Source organism: Rousettus aegyptiacus, unplaced genomic scaffold, assembly GCF_014176215.1.
Source record: "Rousettus aegyptiacus isolate mRouAeg1 unplaced genomic scaffold, mRouAeg1.p scaffold_m13_p_12, whole genome shotgun sequence".
NCBI classification, from domain to species: Eukaryota; Metazoa; Chordata; class Mammalia; order Chiroptera; family Pteropodidae; genus Rousettus; species Rousettus aegyptiacus.
In genome coordinates, this window is record NW_023416287.1 from 31213023 (window position 1) to 31229293 (window position 16271).

At 34.3% G+C, this 16271-nt stretch overlaps 1 protein-coding gene across 2 annotated transcripts in view; it reads right to left on the minus strand.

Moving 5' to 3' along the window:
- The window catches only part of SEL1L2 (SEL1L2 adaptor subunit of ERAD E3 ligase), a 103754-nt gene that overhangs the window by 53725 nt on the left and 33758 nt on the right, over nucleotides 1-16271 (minus strand). For both annotated transcript variants that reach the window (XM_016133423.2, XM_036229685.1), the window contains exon 3: nucleotides 13572-13740. In XM_016133423.2, coding sequence (XP_015988909.1) covers nucleotides 13572-13740 — 169 coding nt within the window. The remainder of the gene's footprint in view (nucleotides 1-13571; nucleotides 13741-16271) is intronic.

Consider the following 16271-nt stretch of genomic DNA (forward strand, 5'->3'; position numbering starts at 1 on the left):
TCCTTTCCTTTCTTTTCCTTTCCTTTCCTTTCCTTTCCTTTCCTTTCCTTTCTTTTTTCATGAAATATCTTTTTCCATTCCTTTACTTTAAGTCTACGTGTGTCTTTTGAGCTAAAGAGAATCTCTTGTAGGCAGCACATGTAAGGGTACTGTTTTCTTATCCATTCAGCCACCCCATCTTTTAATTGGAGCATTTAATCCTTTTTCATTTGAAGTAATTATTGACAGATATGTAGTTATTGCCATTTTATTAATCTTTTTGATATATATTTTTTCCTTCTTAAAGAAGTCCCTCTAACATTTCTTGTTTGGCAATAATGAACTCCTTTAGCTTTTTCTTCTCTGAGAAGTTCTTTATCTGTCCTTCAATTCTAAATAATAGCTTTGCTGGGTAAAGTAATCTTGGTTGTAGGTCCTTGCTTGTTATCCCTTTGACTATTTCATGCCCGTCCCTTCTGGCCTGTTTCTGTGGCGAAGTCAGCTGACAGTCATGTGGGAATTCACTTGCAGGTAACTAACTGCTATTGTCTTGCTGCTTTTAAGATTCTCTTTGTCTTTAAACTTTGACATTTTAACTATGATGTGTCTTGGTGTGGACATCTTTGGGTGTATGTTTGAGACTCTGAGTTTCCTAAGGTTGTATGTCTATCTCTTTCACCAGATTAGGAAATTTTTCTGTCATTATTTCTTCAGATATGTTTTCAATTCCTTGCTCTTTCTCTTCTCATTGATTTGATTCTCTTTCTCTTCATCTACTTTATTGGTGATTCCTTGTAATGTATTCTTCATTTAAGTTATTGTATTCTTCATTTCTGACTGGTTCTTTTTATGTTTTTTTTTTATCTCTATTTTTATGTTTTCTATCTCTTCATTAAAGTTCTCACTGAGTTAATCTACTCTTCCCCTAAGTTCATTGAACACACTTATAACAAGTGTTCTGAACTCTGAATCTGGTAGATTGCTTGTCTCCATTTTGTTTAGCTCTTTTTCTGGAATTTTGTTCTGTTCTTCCATTTGGGACATGTTTCTTTGTCTCTTCATTTTGATACCTTTTTGTGTTTATTTCTCTGTATTAGTTAGGGCTCCTAAATCTCCTGGTCTTAGTAGAGTGGCCTTATGTAGTAAGTGTCCTGTGGGGCCCAGTGGCACAGTCTCCCTGGTGCTCCAGGTGTGTCCCTTGTATGGATTGTGTGTGCCCTCCTGTTGTAGTTGAGCCTTGGTTGCTGTTTACACATCAATTGGAGGGACTGACCCTTGGGCTGAATAATTGTGAGGACTGGCCTGTGAGGAGCTGACACTGTGGAGCAGGATTTTCTTTAGCAAAGCTTTGGTGCCTGTCCAGTCTGCTCCTTGGGTGTGTCCTTGGATGCAGCCCTGGGTGGTGCTTTGGCTCTGGTGGAAGGCAGCCACATTGTGTGCCAGCCCAAGGGCTTCCTGGGAGGGGACCCACTGTAGGCCAAGTTCAGCCACAATCTGTGCACTATCTGGGGCCATCTGGCAAGAGACACCAAGCAAATCACAGATGGCCGCCACCTGTGCTGGGCTTAGACTTGCTCAGCAAGAGGTATGAAGCACGCCAAGGTCAGATGTTGCTTGTTTCAGTTTTGTGAACCTTTGAGAGATTTTAAGAAAGTCTGCAGCACGAACCAAGACAGGCTATTTATATGTAAAAAAAAACAGTAGAGGTGGATTCGGTAGGCCAGCAAGTTGGGTGGAGCAGGGTTCTCAGGGAGTCATGTGGGCAGGGTAACCTGTGTTAGCCAGGTTGATGGAGCTCAGATATGGTAGCTGCCTGTGTCTGCATGCGGGGAGTAGGGAGGGCTCAACAAAGGAACAATAACCTTTGTCAGCACTTCTGTATGGGAGAAAGCTGCCCCTTCAGCCCTTTCCCCGAAGCCAGACAATTCAGTTCCTCCCTGTACATTCCCGTTGCTCTTTGAGCAGCTGTCCCAGTGCTGGAGCTCAAAGCGAGGGAGTCTGTCACCAAGTAAGTCCATGCACGGGCCCTTTAAGAGGAAATTTGTGACTCATGCAGCCCTCTTTCTAACTCATCCGCAATCTCCACTGGTTTTGGGATTTTAGAGACTTCTCTTTCTGGCACTAGAACTCTGGGCTGGGGGACCCAGTGTAGGTCCTGGATAGCCCTCCCAATTCTCAACTGCCACATTTAATTGTGGGACCAGTCTGTTTCACATCTCTGCCCCTCCTAACAGTCTCCCGGTGGCTTCTTATGTATATCTCCAGTTGTAGGACTGCTGTTCAGTCAGACCTTAGGCGACTCCCAATGATGCTCTTTTGTAATTTATTTGTAATTTTGATGCAGTTGTGAGAGGAGGTGAGCACAGTGTCTACCTACTACACCATCATGACTGGAAGTAGAGCAATTCACTCTTGAAAGCTTGAAACTTTTCCTGAAATCATATCTTAGCTCAGCTCCCCTGCCCTATCTTGCATTCCTCATTTGTTTGATGTTTCACCACAAAATCTAAAACCTTAACATTTAAAAAAATAAATACCATCTAAATCATCTAGAAAAATAAAAGGAAAAAAACTAATAAATTTATTATTTTGAATTTCAAGTTATAATTACATCATGAACCACATGAAGAAATTAACAATGGAACTAGGCAATGAATACCTTTTAGTTTGACTAAAAATCAGGTGCTTTCACCATTAAAATGATACAAAGAGATAAAATGGGAAATCCTTTCCCCTGCAGAAAATCTTGCTTACACAGACACTGTGTCCTTCTTATCTAATTTCTATTTTATTTAATATAAACCAGCTCCAGCTTCTGATTTTCTAAATAATGCATCAGAAGAGCTCTTCACATTTGCCCTTAATGTGTGCCAGGAAGATATAACCCCAGATAATGAGGGAGAAAACAATCCATTACTAAAAATACTATTCTATCCAAGAAAGAATGACTCAGGAAAGAATTTAGTCAAATAAAGCTACAATCAACTCAAATACACTTGAATAAGAATACAGGTATTTATAGAAATCAAGTTTATTCACAGTCTTTCCAGATCATTGTCATTGAACATAAATACCTCCAGTGGTATTGCTTACTAGTATGTAGTAGACGAAGTATATTAGGAGTAAAAAAAAAAAAAATTCCTATTTAAATATCTGCTGAGGAAAACTTGAAATAACAGAGATTCTGACTTACAAAGATTTAATTCACAATCTAAAATTCTTCATTCAGCAGAAAGAGATATGGATTATAAAACAAGAAGCAAAACCAAGATATGTTATAATAGGAGCTAACATTTATAAAATACTTAGGCACCAGGCAATTTTCTCATTGACTGTTAGAGGTAGGAACTATCATTATTCCCATTTTACAGATGAGGTGATATAGGCACAGAGAGGTTAAGTAGCCTGCTCAAGGTCATACAGTTGGAACCTACTAGATAAAATTCACATCTAGGCAGTCTGACTCCAGAGTCTATGCTCATACTCCTCAGAGCTACATCATATGCAGACCATGTGATAAACAGAAAATTACTATCAACTGGTGAGAATTTGCAAAATAGGTCCTAAGTATATTTAAAAAATATATTTCTTGCAATTTGTTGTATTTTAAACAATGAGTTGTTTATTTATAGTAATACTTCATTTATCTGACATTATTGAGAAATGTGTTTCATATAAATCATTTTTCCCATTAGGTGAGTCATCTTTCTTTTTTATTTTTATTATTTTCTGATAGAAATCTATCTGAAAAGTATACAATATATTCTTTTACTTTCCCTAGCAGAAGATAATGAGTATGATTTAACCTGGTCTTGATGATTCAGAGTATCATTATACACACCTGCCAGTACGTGATCTGATTGGTTTGGACATGATTTTATAAGAAGCCATTGCCAGCGAGAGGCCTTGGATAATGGTAAGTCCTCCAGTAATGAGAGGGAGCAGAAGGGCAAGAGGAAAATGGGACATGCTGTACTCATGGCCCTCTGGGAGGCAAGAATGCCTACTGAAAGTGGCTGGGTTGACACTTAGCTGCACTTGCTTATTCGTACCACCTTAGATTACTATTTCCCAAAGGGTATGTAAGATAATTTTAAGTGGTACACATACAAACTTTAGAATTGATAGTTAATATATTTAATATATATTCATACTTAGATTCTGTTCGTGGCAAGTGATACTTATTTCCATTTTTTTCTTTAAAAAAATAACCATGAAATATTTCAATCATAAAAAAAGAAAAATCCAGCAAGTAAAATATAACCTTCTCCTTTCACACACACAATTTAATATATGGCAACATTTTTCCTTGTTTGTTTTAGGTATCTCTGTAAGGAAATGATGTTATAGACATACCCAAAACCACCTCCCAGTATGTTTTTCCCTTGCTGCATCTTAGGAGGTAGAGCTATCCTCTTGAAGTTGCTGTGAAGCCCTTTCAATATATATATATATATATACACACACACACACACACATATATATATGTATATATATGTATATACATATATACATATATATATCCAATATTATCAATTAACCTATGTACAATTGGTTTATCCTTTATACATATATATATCCAATATTATTTCTATACTTTATATAAATAGCATCATACTCTCTATATTTTTGCAACTTGATTGTTCACTTTTAGAGATTTATCCAACTATCCAGATACAAGTAGATCTCATTCATTCACTTAAACCAGTGCCAACTGTCTGGTAAAAATTCTTTGTATTAACAAACCAGTTTATTAATTAATCTCTGCATTATTTATCCTATCCATTTAAAGGACATTTTTTTCCCCACTTTTATGCTACCAAAAGCCAATTCTGCAATGGAAATTGTTGCACTCACTTTCTTATACAGATGCATGAGAATTTCTCAGGATATACTTCTAAAAACACATGTGCTGAGTGTGGGATATATGCATCTTAAACTCTACTAGATATTACTAAATTACTCTTCAAAGAGGTGTACCAAACTTATACTCTCACTGGTGATGTACAGGGGTTCCCATTTCATCACATTCTGGATTGCTCATGGGATTATCTGACCTAGCTTTGCTCGTCTATGTAAAGTGGTAAATCTTTGCTATGAAATTTGCATTTTTGCAATTACTAATGAAAAGTATATTTTACTGGGCATTGGTTGATTTTCTCTTCAAAAAATTGTCTATTTGTATCATATGCTCATTTTTTATTTGTTGTTCCAATTGATTAAGTGCTTTTTTATACAACTAAATACTAATTCTTTGTTGACTGTATTTGTTTCAATACCTTCTTCCAGTCTGTGGGGCTTTTTTTTTTACACTCTATAATTTGTTTTTTATAATAAAAATAAAAGTTATGAATTTTACCATTATGGTTTTATTTTTGTCTTTTCTAAGAATTCATTTCTTATGCCAATATCATATTTTTTTCTAAAATAATTAAAGCTTTGATATTCACATTTAGTTCTTTAATCCACCTAGAATTTACTTTTGTATATGAGCATGAGATCTGATCTTAATCTTCTTCCAAATGAGAATCAATTAACCTATGTACAATTGGTTTATCCTTTTCCAGTTAATATGTAAACCATCTAGGTCACACACCCAGTTCCTCTGTATATATAGGAGTGATTTGAGACTCTTTTCTATTTTTGAATCCATGTGCCAATACCATACTGTTTATATAAATATTTTATAGTAAGTATCTAATAGTGCAAGTTCCACTTCTCATTCTACTTCAAAACTATCTTGGCTATTTTTAGACTTGTTTTCATACTACTCTTAGAATTTTGAGACTTCCATTCATAAACATAATAACTCTTTATTCTGGTATTTTTTCTTCAATGTTTTATAATTTTCCTTTTCTCAAATATCTTGTATATCTTTTGTTAGATTTATTCTTAGGTATTTTTAGTTTTTATTACTATTTTAAATCATATTTTAGTAATTTCATTTTGATTTGTTTTTATTTCATGTAATGTTTTAATTTTTACACATTAATTTTAAAATCAAGTCACTTTGCCAAATTCTATACTCATGATTTAATAGATTTTCCTGAAGTTTTCAACATAGACATCATATCCTTGTGAACTGTTCATTTCAACATTATGTGGTGATGCTCTTTCTCCCTTTTAATGCCTTTACCTTGCAGTCTATTTTGTCTGAAATTAATACCAGCTTTCTTTTCATAGTATTACCTGGGTTATCATTTTCATTCATTTACTTTGTCTTTTTGTGTCATGTTTTAAGTATATCCCTTGCAAATAGAATATATCTGAGTATAATATTTCTACTTTAATCTAAGAGTCTCTCTCCTTACTCATATTATCTTTCTGGGCTGCATTCATGGCAATTTCTTCTGATCTTTCATTAGATTTATTACTATTCTATTCATAGTTTAATGTTCTGTTTAATCGATACTCATTTAATTTAAATGAACATATTTTTCATTTTTCTTAGTTCTATTTGGCTCTTTTGCATAGGTGCCTATTCTTTTTTTTCACTATGCCTTGTTCTTTTTTCTTATGGTTTCTTAACCATTTTAAAATATATTTATTATATAGGGTTTATTTCACATTATTGTTATGTATCAAGATTTGGGGTGCTATGTCTCATAGTGTGTGTGTGTGTACCCGGAAGCATGTGTATGTGGGGCATATATGTGCAAACTGACTCTCATTGAGTAAATTTTTTTAATTGGTGCATTTTATAAAAATTTCTTCTAAGCTCATCCACAACAAAGCTTTTTTATGTAGGAGCTGTGGGAATGTTTCTCCAAAGTGTTGCTTCTGTCAGGTTTCCAAACTTAACATCTCATTGCTTGAAGGAACTTTTAAGTTAACGTATTGGCTTGAAATGTTCACCAAAAAAATCAGGTGACATAAATTAAAATTCAAATTTGTATAAGGTGCAGGGCTGTGGTGTAGCTTTTCCTAGGGAAACATTTTTCCCTGTGAGAGCCTAAGTGGAGGAAGAGCTTCCTTGGTATTTGCCGTTGAAGGTGGTTAGTTATTTGTTTGTTTTTCCTAAACTTTCCTTTCACTGCATGCACAGCTCTAGTCATAGTTCTAGTCATAGATTTTCATTTCAATTCCATCTTCAAAAATCCTAACGTCTTTTTGACTTTGCCAGCCTGGGATTTAAAAATCTAAGGCTCAACCATTACCAGTTCTGATCATAGCTTGTCAAAACATCAACTCATATGTTTATTTTCCATCATTTCTAGCACTTGGGAATTTTAGTTTCTTGTGAGTTCAGCTCTGCATTAAAAAATAAACAAGAATTTTGGTATACTTTACATATCATTTTTAAATATTTATAGCAGCAGGATTTTCATATTGGACTAGTCCACCATGTTGCTAGAATAGGATGCCTTTAGTAATTGTCTTTTAAAATCAACTCATTTATATAAAACTTGTATTGATTTAAAGAAGAACTTTCAGTAATAGGGAAAGCATTAAATGGCATGCAGGCTGGGTTCCCTGGTGAGCGAACTCTAAGAGTTCATGGTGTTATTAAGAAGTGCCCTTGGGAACCATGCTTGGGGAAGAAGATAGATTGGAAAGAGGAAGAAGCAATGATGCAGGCTGAATTAAACCCTTGCCCGACTACACAGGGTACTCTAGGCTAAAATGGCTGTTCTCACTCATCCCAAGTTATTCTGAGATGATTGGGTCTTCACGCTATTGAATTGATTAGTCCTGGGAAGTGGGCAGCTCCAGAAAGGAGGCATACCATTGGGCTCTGCACCCGCGACAAAGGAGCTGACTGCTGAAGGCTTTCTGCAAACTTCACTTCCAGCAATTGGGAAGCAAGTCTCTTATTGAAGGGAGTACCTGAATCACAGTACTTCACAACATCTTCCACATATACTTCAAAAGTCAATAAAGTGAAAACCAAATGATAAACTTAGCCTAGCTGGTCAGAGACCCTAGAAGCAAAAGAAAAAAAAAAAAAAAGAATTCCAAGATTAGCTTAAAGCAAGATTCCAAGACAGCCCCCCTCCAATCGAGAACACAGTAGTGATCTGAGCTCCGAATTTAATGATGATTAATTCCAAGAAATGCTAGGAAGAACCTTGTCAGGAAGGATAGAGAAAGTAGTGTTCCAATGGCCTGCAGGAATAGGCTCCATGGTTCCTAATACATGATTAATTATTGATTTGTCTTGCTAACAATTTAATAGAGATAATTACTCTATTAGACTCAATTTTGACTCAGAAAGGAAAATTAGTTATTGAAGTTATAGTGGTAAGATACCCTCAGGGAAAATGAACATGCCATTTGGAAAAATGTGATGGATGTGAAAGCACTGTGTTCAACAGTAAAACACTTCAAATGTACTCTAAAAATTTAAGGCTTATTTTTATGTAGCATCTATATTATAGTATATTGTCAAGAATGCTGAACTTAGAGTAAGAAGATTTGAGTTTACAACCTAGCTCTATATAGAAATAATTCAATTCAATTTAATTCAGTATATATTTATTCATATTAACTATGTGACAGATAAAATGCCAGGCACAGATCTTGCCTTGAAGTAATGGGAGCACAAATGCTATGGGTTATATTTGAGAAATTCAAGGTAAGGGGACAAGTGGTAGAGGACTGAAAATAGATAATTAGTTCCTGTTTCCAAGATATGGAGAAATATATTCATATTCTTGAAACAGCTTGATGTTCATCTCTTTCATTTCCAGAACAAATTATCACATATGATGATTTGTAAGCCTTGGGTTAAGGAGATATGATCATTAAGAATTAGGGTTTTTTGAGACTGTTAGGTTAAATCTGATTTCTCTCTTCTGAAGGACTGGTAAGTTTGAGGAATAGCATTTATGTAGAACACCTATATCTCATCTTTTATGATATCCTGTGTACAAAATGTTGAAATGGGAACTGAATGAGAGTTGAGTTTAGCGATGTGCTTAGCCAGCTTATTAAGCTTGTGCAACACATATTTCTAGTTCATTCCACAACTTGTGAAGTTCAAACCTTCCCTCTAGGAAAGGTTATTTCTCCATAACTTCTTCTACTTTCTCAACTCCTGATTTCATAGGTACTGTTTCTGGGTTGTTCCATATCTACCCACTGCGACACTCAACATTACTTTGAGTTGTCACTCCCTCCCAAATATTCACTTGTACAAAGCATTTATGAGGAATATAGATTTTTACCAATGATTCTGCAGAGTAGAATGAGAAGATAATTAATTCCAATAACAAAAACAACTTTAATGGTCATTTTAGGCATATATGACTTAGAAATATCAGCTGAGTTCCAACTTTGGAGTTTTACTGGTTTTTCAAATTGGCATAGCCAAACACCAGTTTTCTTGTTTTCTGGCTCTTTATATCCACTTTTCCCATATTTCTTATCCCATTCTTTTTTATTCTCACTCTTGCAAAAATAAAATGAAAAGATTTCTCTTTCTGGTTCTGAGGTGAAATTTCTTTCCACCTCTGAATACTCTGAAACAGCTGACATCAGGCTACTGGGTGGGGTTGGGAGGTGGGGGATCAGAGCAAGTTGTTTGCCTGCATTCTGTCCACAAATGCTTATTAAGCCACCTTCCCAAATGAGGGCAGTGCACACTGTACAAAGCATTCTGGCAAATAAAATTTTGTTTTCTCAACCTCAATACATGTAGATTTTTATCTGGTTGATCAATAGGTAAATATAATTTTGGAAATTTATGGTAGATTATTGTAAGCTCCAGGTTCTAAACTTGGCCCTGTCTTGCTAATTTCTCTAAAAGGAACTTGGGCAAAATATTGGAAGGCATGCTTATCAAAATTTTGAATGAAAGAATACTAGAATAGCTGATGAATCGGTTGATACAATCAATAGCTAAAATAATAGTATAAAATAAACACAATAAAATTTAATAGAAATAAATGTAAAATGATACACTTAGATTAAAAAATTTAGATTATCATATAAGATTTGGAAGATACATGGCTATGATGGTCAATTTTATGTGTTTACTTGGCTAGGCTACAGTCTTCAGTATTAAATCAAACACTAGTTGTTTCTGTGAAGGTATTTTGTAGATGTTATTAAAACTCATAAGCAGGTAACTTTAAGTAAGAGAGATTATCCTAGATGATCTGGGTTGGTCTGATTCAATCAGTTAAAAGGCTTTAAGAATGAAACTGGGGATTCCCTGAGGAAGAAAAATTCCACTGTGAACAGTGGCCTCAGCTTCTGGATTGAGAATTCTAGTCTGCCCTTCATGACAAACTACCTGATGAATTTTGGACTTGGCCAGCCAGCCCCCCACAATCATGTAAGCCTTAATTCATAAATCCTTTAACACATATCTCCTATTGGTTCTTTTATTATTATTATTATTCTGGTTGAACCCCGACTGATACACTGGCTTAGTACCTTAGGTGAGAAAACATTTCAGTTTTCTCTAAGTTTATTATGGGTCATCACTGTAAGTGATGCCAAAAGCAACTAACAGAATCTTAGAAACAATATGCATGAGCTGCAGTATTCAGTGAGGTAAGGCAACAGCTCCATTATACTCTGCATAGAGCAGTCCATAGCAGGATTATTTTGTCCTGCTCCAACTGCCATAATTTAACACAGACACTTCTTACCATTTCAGATCACTGTTGGTGAGTGATTTTGGCTTAATCTAAGTTAAGAAGTTCATAAGAAAGAAATGTATTAAATAATGCTGCAAACTGATTTGTGTGATATAGTGAACTTAGTCACAGATATTTAAGGAGTTGGTGTCATCTGCCAGGAGTACCTGTTAAAGATGATATAAGCTTAGATGACCTCTAAAGTTCCCTAATTAATTATAAAATTCTGTAATTTTACTTTTAATAAATGTGCTTCTATTACATACCACTAAAAATACTTCATCCTTTTAGTTCATGCCATTTCTTTTCCTTTGTCTAGAAAACCTGGTGTGTCAGATGTCTTCTTATTGCCTTTCTAGATCCACTCCATTCTGTTCTGTGCCCTGGGACATTAACCCACATAGACTGCATCAATGGACTCCCTTCTCCTCCAGCTTCTGGTTAGATTTGGCTAAAAGGCATCAGCAGGTGGGATGGAGGGTACAGAGCGAGGTAGGGGTATTTTATTCCCTGGCTCCCTATTCTGGATTGCTGCTGGCTGGCTTTCTCTCTTGACCTAAGGCTGAAGTTCTGTCAGAGAGCCCTCTCCACATACCTCTTGATTTCTTTCTCAGCTTTCCAGTAGACACTACTGCCCTACTACTCTTCAGGTCTAGAAGTGGTAATGCCATTCCTGTTCCAACCAAGTGAGGACTTTGTGGTTTCTCTACATTCTGTCTGCACCTTTATAAATAGTCCCTTTATTAAACTTTTCTCAAATAACTCAGTTTAAATATACCATTTGTTTCCTGTCAAAGCCAAGTGACAGGCATACCAATATTTTTATGTTGTATTTAGAACCAAATCTTCAATTGAGCAGTAAACCAGTGTTTCGGTATAAATATGGAGAAAATTACTCTTAAAATATTCAGAGTTAAAAAATTTAAAAATCTGTGTCGAAGCAAGATTCTTATAAACAGAGAATAGGATCAATAAGAGTTCTCTTAGCTCCAAAACTAATCTTCATCTCTTCTGCAATATCTTGATTCTCAATTTCTATTTATGGCTCTTATTAGCAGTAATCACTTTTCTGTATTTCCTTCTGTCAGAAGGACATGTTTTCTAATATATGTAAAGCTTGATGAATGAATATTATGACTTGTAATATAGGGCTTCTCAAATGTCCTTGGAACACTTATGCAGGCAGCAATGAATACATGTACACTCCCTAGGGGTCTGGAGGAGAGGAAGATATTTTTTCAAAGCTTTAGGTTTGATAGTTCGAAATGTGAATTTCAAAATCTATTGCATACATTACAGCTGTTAGTTCTAAAATAAAAATGTTTTCAATTATTTAATTTTCCTTAAAACCTTCAAGTAAATTTGGTGCTCTGGAAATTGCAGTATTTTTATCATATAGTTCTATATTTTTCCAAAACTGTTTTGAGAAGCATGGGATTAAAATTTCTTGATATCGTGTCAACTTACTTTTGTGAGAAGCGTATGGCATAATGGTTAAGAGCTAGAGGACTTTGGCACCAGACCATCTAAGTTTAAATCTCAGTTTCCTTACCAAATATTAGTTTTGCGATGCTAAGCAAATTATTTTCCTGTGCTGCAGGTTTCACATCTTATAAAGTGAAGACAATAGGAGCCTATCTTAAATTTGTTAAAGCACTTAAAATAATATAAAAAATACTCAATTAGCATTACCTTATTATTTATTATTATTAGGCATAAAATAATTACTTTCATATATGGGTGATTTCATATAAGAGTGATTTCATTTGAAGGGTGACATTGTTTCCTCTTCCAAACAGTACTTAACCTCCACCTACCTTATTTGTGAAATTAATCAATGCTTTTTAATTTTTCTAACTTACTGAAGTCCACAGCACACCAAATGCTTGCAACTAGTGGGATTTCCTTTAGTACATGTATGCACCTCTGTTCCTACCCCTTCCATGCTTACCAAAAACCTGGAGTGCTTGTTCCTAAGCTTGTTTGTACCAGTTGTAACTACAGAATTTAATTAAATAATATGTAAACTGATTAAATATTAGTCTGAAAAGAAAATGAGTTTCTGTGTAAAGTAATTGAAATACTAAGAAAAAACTTGATAAAGAAGAGTTACTAAAAATTATCCAATATAATTGTAGGTGAAGCATCTGTAAATGAGTGGCTGAAAAAGTCCACAAATACCTGACAGGATTCTGCCAAAAGATTGCTCCATAAATGTCTTGTCTTCTTTGTTTCATTAAAAACCCGAGATGGGAAATTATAGATGATGCATTTTGAGTATGGTTTCTACTAGAAATGCCGATCAGTAGACCTATGCTAAATAAAATGTAGGACATGTCAAAAAATGATCAAAGGAAATGTTTTAATGTGTGTGATTTAGATTTAAAATCTAAATATGTATATCACATTTATAATGCTATTAAAAACTGATCATCTTAATTTTTCTCTGCCAAAGTTTTTCTCTCTTAAATAAGATGTTAGTAACATAGTAATTCATACACATCTGTTAGAAAAGAGTAAGATTTCATGCATGAGATTTAAATAAAATGTTGAAATTGATTCTTAAATGTTGTAATTGAGCACTAGTTAACTCCTACACACAGAATTTATGCAGACATTGTTTATATTTTCTAGACCATTCTTGCATCCAAAATTTATCCACTAATCAGGTATGTCTTTAGTAGGAATATTACAGATAGCTAGATTGGTGGGGGAAGGGAAGGAATATAACATTAATTTCAATTTTCTTTAAAGTACGAGGGTTTCTATTAGCAGAATAGCTGATAAAAGTTTATTCATATAATTTTGGAGATTTTCCCCCATGAGTCCTAATTATCAATATAAATTCATCAATATAAAGATGGAGCTAGAAGCTGACAAAATATAAGGTTTTTGTGTGTATAAATATTTATGATTATCCAAAGGCTTTTCAAAAAGTAGCTCTAAATTTTGATTGTAGATTACATAGTAACTTTAAATTTATATGTGAAAGGGAATTCTACTTACAATAATTTTGATTTCTTTTCAAGAAATCTTTATTTCGAACTTCTTTTATTCTTAATTTGCGTTGATTCTTCTTTTTTTCAAAGACACTTTCTCTTTTATTGATTACTTTAACCAAGTTTCTTCGTTCCAATATATGTGATAAAAACCGTTTGATTTCATTCACTGATACCTACAAAGAAAAAGATTTTTGCCCATTTTTTGTGTGTGTGCGTAACTTAAAAAAAATAAAACAGGAAAGTAAAAGTTCATTTAGTCATGGCAAAAATACTAGTTTAATGCAATCACTCTAATTCCTTCTTTTTTTCAAATCGAAATGATAGATGACTTATTTCGCTTTAAGAATTCATATCTTTTATGAGTCAAAACCTTTTAAATATATTGCATTGTCATCTAAAGTGCAGAACCAAGTATTAAAACCTAAATATTATCAATAAAATAGGAGAATTTAACCAATTTTACTCTTCTATTGGTGAATTTTCCTGGTAACAGCATTAGTGTGATCTTAAAAAAAAAGATCATAGTACATAGATCATAGATTTGCATGACATAGTACAGCAAATCTATAATGAATAGAAAGTAAGAAAATCTTGTGACTGCCTAGAATAAAAATGTAAAAAAATGTTTTCCAAAGTACTTTCCAGAATTTGTATAATTAATCTATTTTAATTAGGGAGAGGTATTTGGAGGAGTTGTTTCTGAGTAGTAAAAAATAATGCCAATTTTAAGAGAGAAAATTTAAAAGTTTTATGGAGATACATATTCATGACTCATATATATACTTTTCCTGGGAAAATTTTATTAGAAGATTAAAAAAAATTCTTTGTCAACTACTACTTTCAAAAAGAGTCCAGTTTTTAATTTGCTTTTTAATTTTTTTTCAGTATCACAATTTAAACTCCTTATTTCCAAGAACACTTTCTGAAATGCTTAACACCTTCTTATACGTAGCAAAGAGATTAGAGCAGTGACCCAGAGGCTGGAGCATGCAGGGACATGGAGCTAAGTAAGGACTTTCATTTATGTATGTATTTATTTATTTATTTTCCATTGCATCTTTATTGTTTACTCTGCTCACTGTTCAGAATTTTCATAGTCTTTATAGAATCACACAAAACATGTTAGATAGCTCTCTTCCCCTGACATTCCATTTTGTTTCTAACCAGACTCCTCTTGTCCCTAGTCTTTATTGGCATGATATTCTGCCAGTGTCCAAGAAGTTTCCCGGGGTTGTTTATTTTTATGAGGATGGAAAGGGATGTATACAGAATGGCCCTCAGCAAAGCCATAGGTTTGTGTTCTGACCCCTAAAGGCAAGGACTTTTATTTTTAAACAGCTTTATTGATATATAATTCACATACTATAATTATAAATTGTACATTTAATTATACAATTCAATGGTTTTTGGAATGTTTACAGATTTGTGCAACCATCACTGTAGTTAATTTTAGAACATTTTTATTATCTCAAGAAGAAACTATATATCCTTCAGCTATTGCCCTCCCTATTTTTCTGTTCACCTTACTCCCACTCCCAAGCAACCACTAATCAATCTATATTCTATCTTTATAGATTCCCCTATTCTAGACTTTCTTATGAATGAATTTTTATACAGTATGTGGGTTTTTTGTAACTGACTGCTTTCACTTAGCACAATACTTTTAAGGTTGATCCATGTTGTGTGCATCAACCCTTCATTCCTTTTTATGGCCAAATATTCATTATATGGATAAACTACATTTTGTTCATCCATTCATCTGCTGATGGACATCGGGTTGTTTCTACACTTTGTTATTATCAATAATGCTGCTCCAACATTCATATACAAGTTATGTGTGGATATGTAAGGACTCTAAGTGTGATCCTTCTTTTTGTCGAGTGGTCAGATTCAGCAAATAAAAATACAAGATGCCCAATCAAATTTGAATTTTACATAAGAATGGATTTTTTAAAACTGTAAGTGTGTGTGAAATATTGCATGTTAACAAATAGACCCACAATATACAATGGCTTAAAATCAATAGGCAGGTGTTCAAGTCATGCCATGCTGTCATCCAGGGACCAGGGCAGATAGAGGCTGTGCTGCTGACTTCAACATATGGATTCCAAGGTTTCTCTAAGCGTTGATATCTACCAGACAGGGAAAAACCATGGAAGATCATGCGTAGTAAGAGTTTTTTTATTGTATTTGTTTCATTTTGTTTTGTTCTCTTTTTCTGAACAGAGAAGACCTGGAAGTAGCAATGGTGCTTTTAGCCACTTTCTACCAGGTGAAACTGTCACATGGCTCTACTCAACTGCACAGGGATCTGGGGAAACATACTATCTGGTATCATGAAGATGAGAACATGGACTTTGATTAGCTTCCAGCATTCTCTGGGACAATGTGATTATCATGTTATTGCCATTAAAAGAAACAACTTTTTTCTCACACCTGTTAGAATAGCTGTTATCGACAGGACAAGTAATAACAAATGTTGGAGAGGATGCGGAGAAAAAGGAACCCTCATACACTGCTGGTGGGACTGCAAACTGGTACAGCCACTATGGAAAACAGTATGGAAGTTCCTTAAAAAACTAAGAATTGATCTACCATATAATTCAGCAATCCCTTTACTTAAACCTGTATCAGAAAAGATATTTTCACACCAATGTTCATAGCATCATTATTCACAGCAGCTAGGACGTGGAAGCAACTGGTG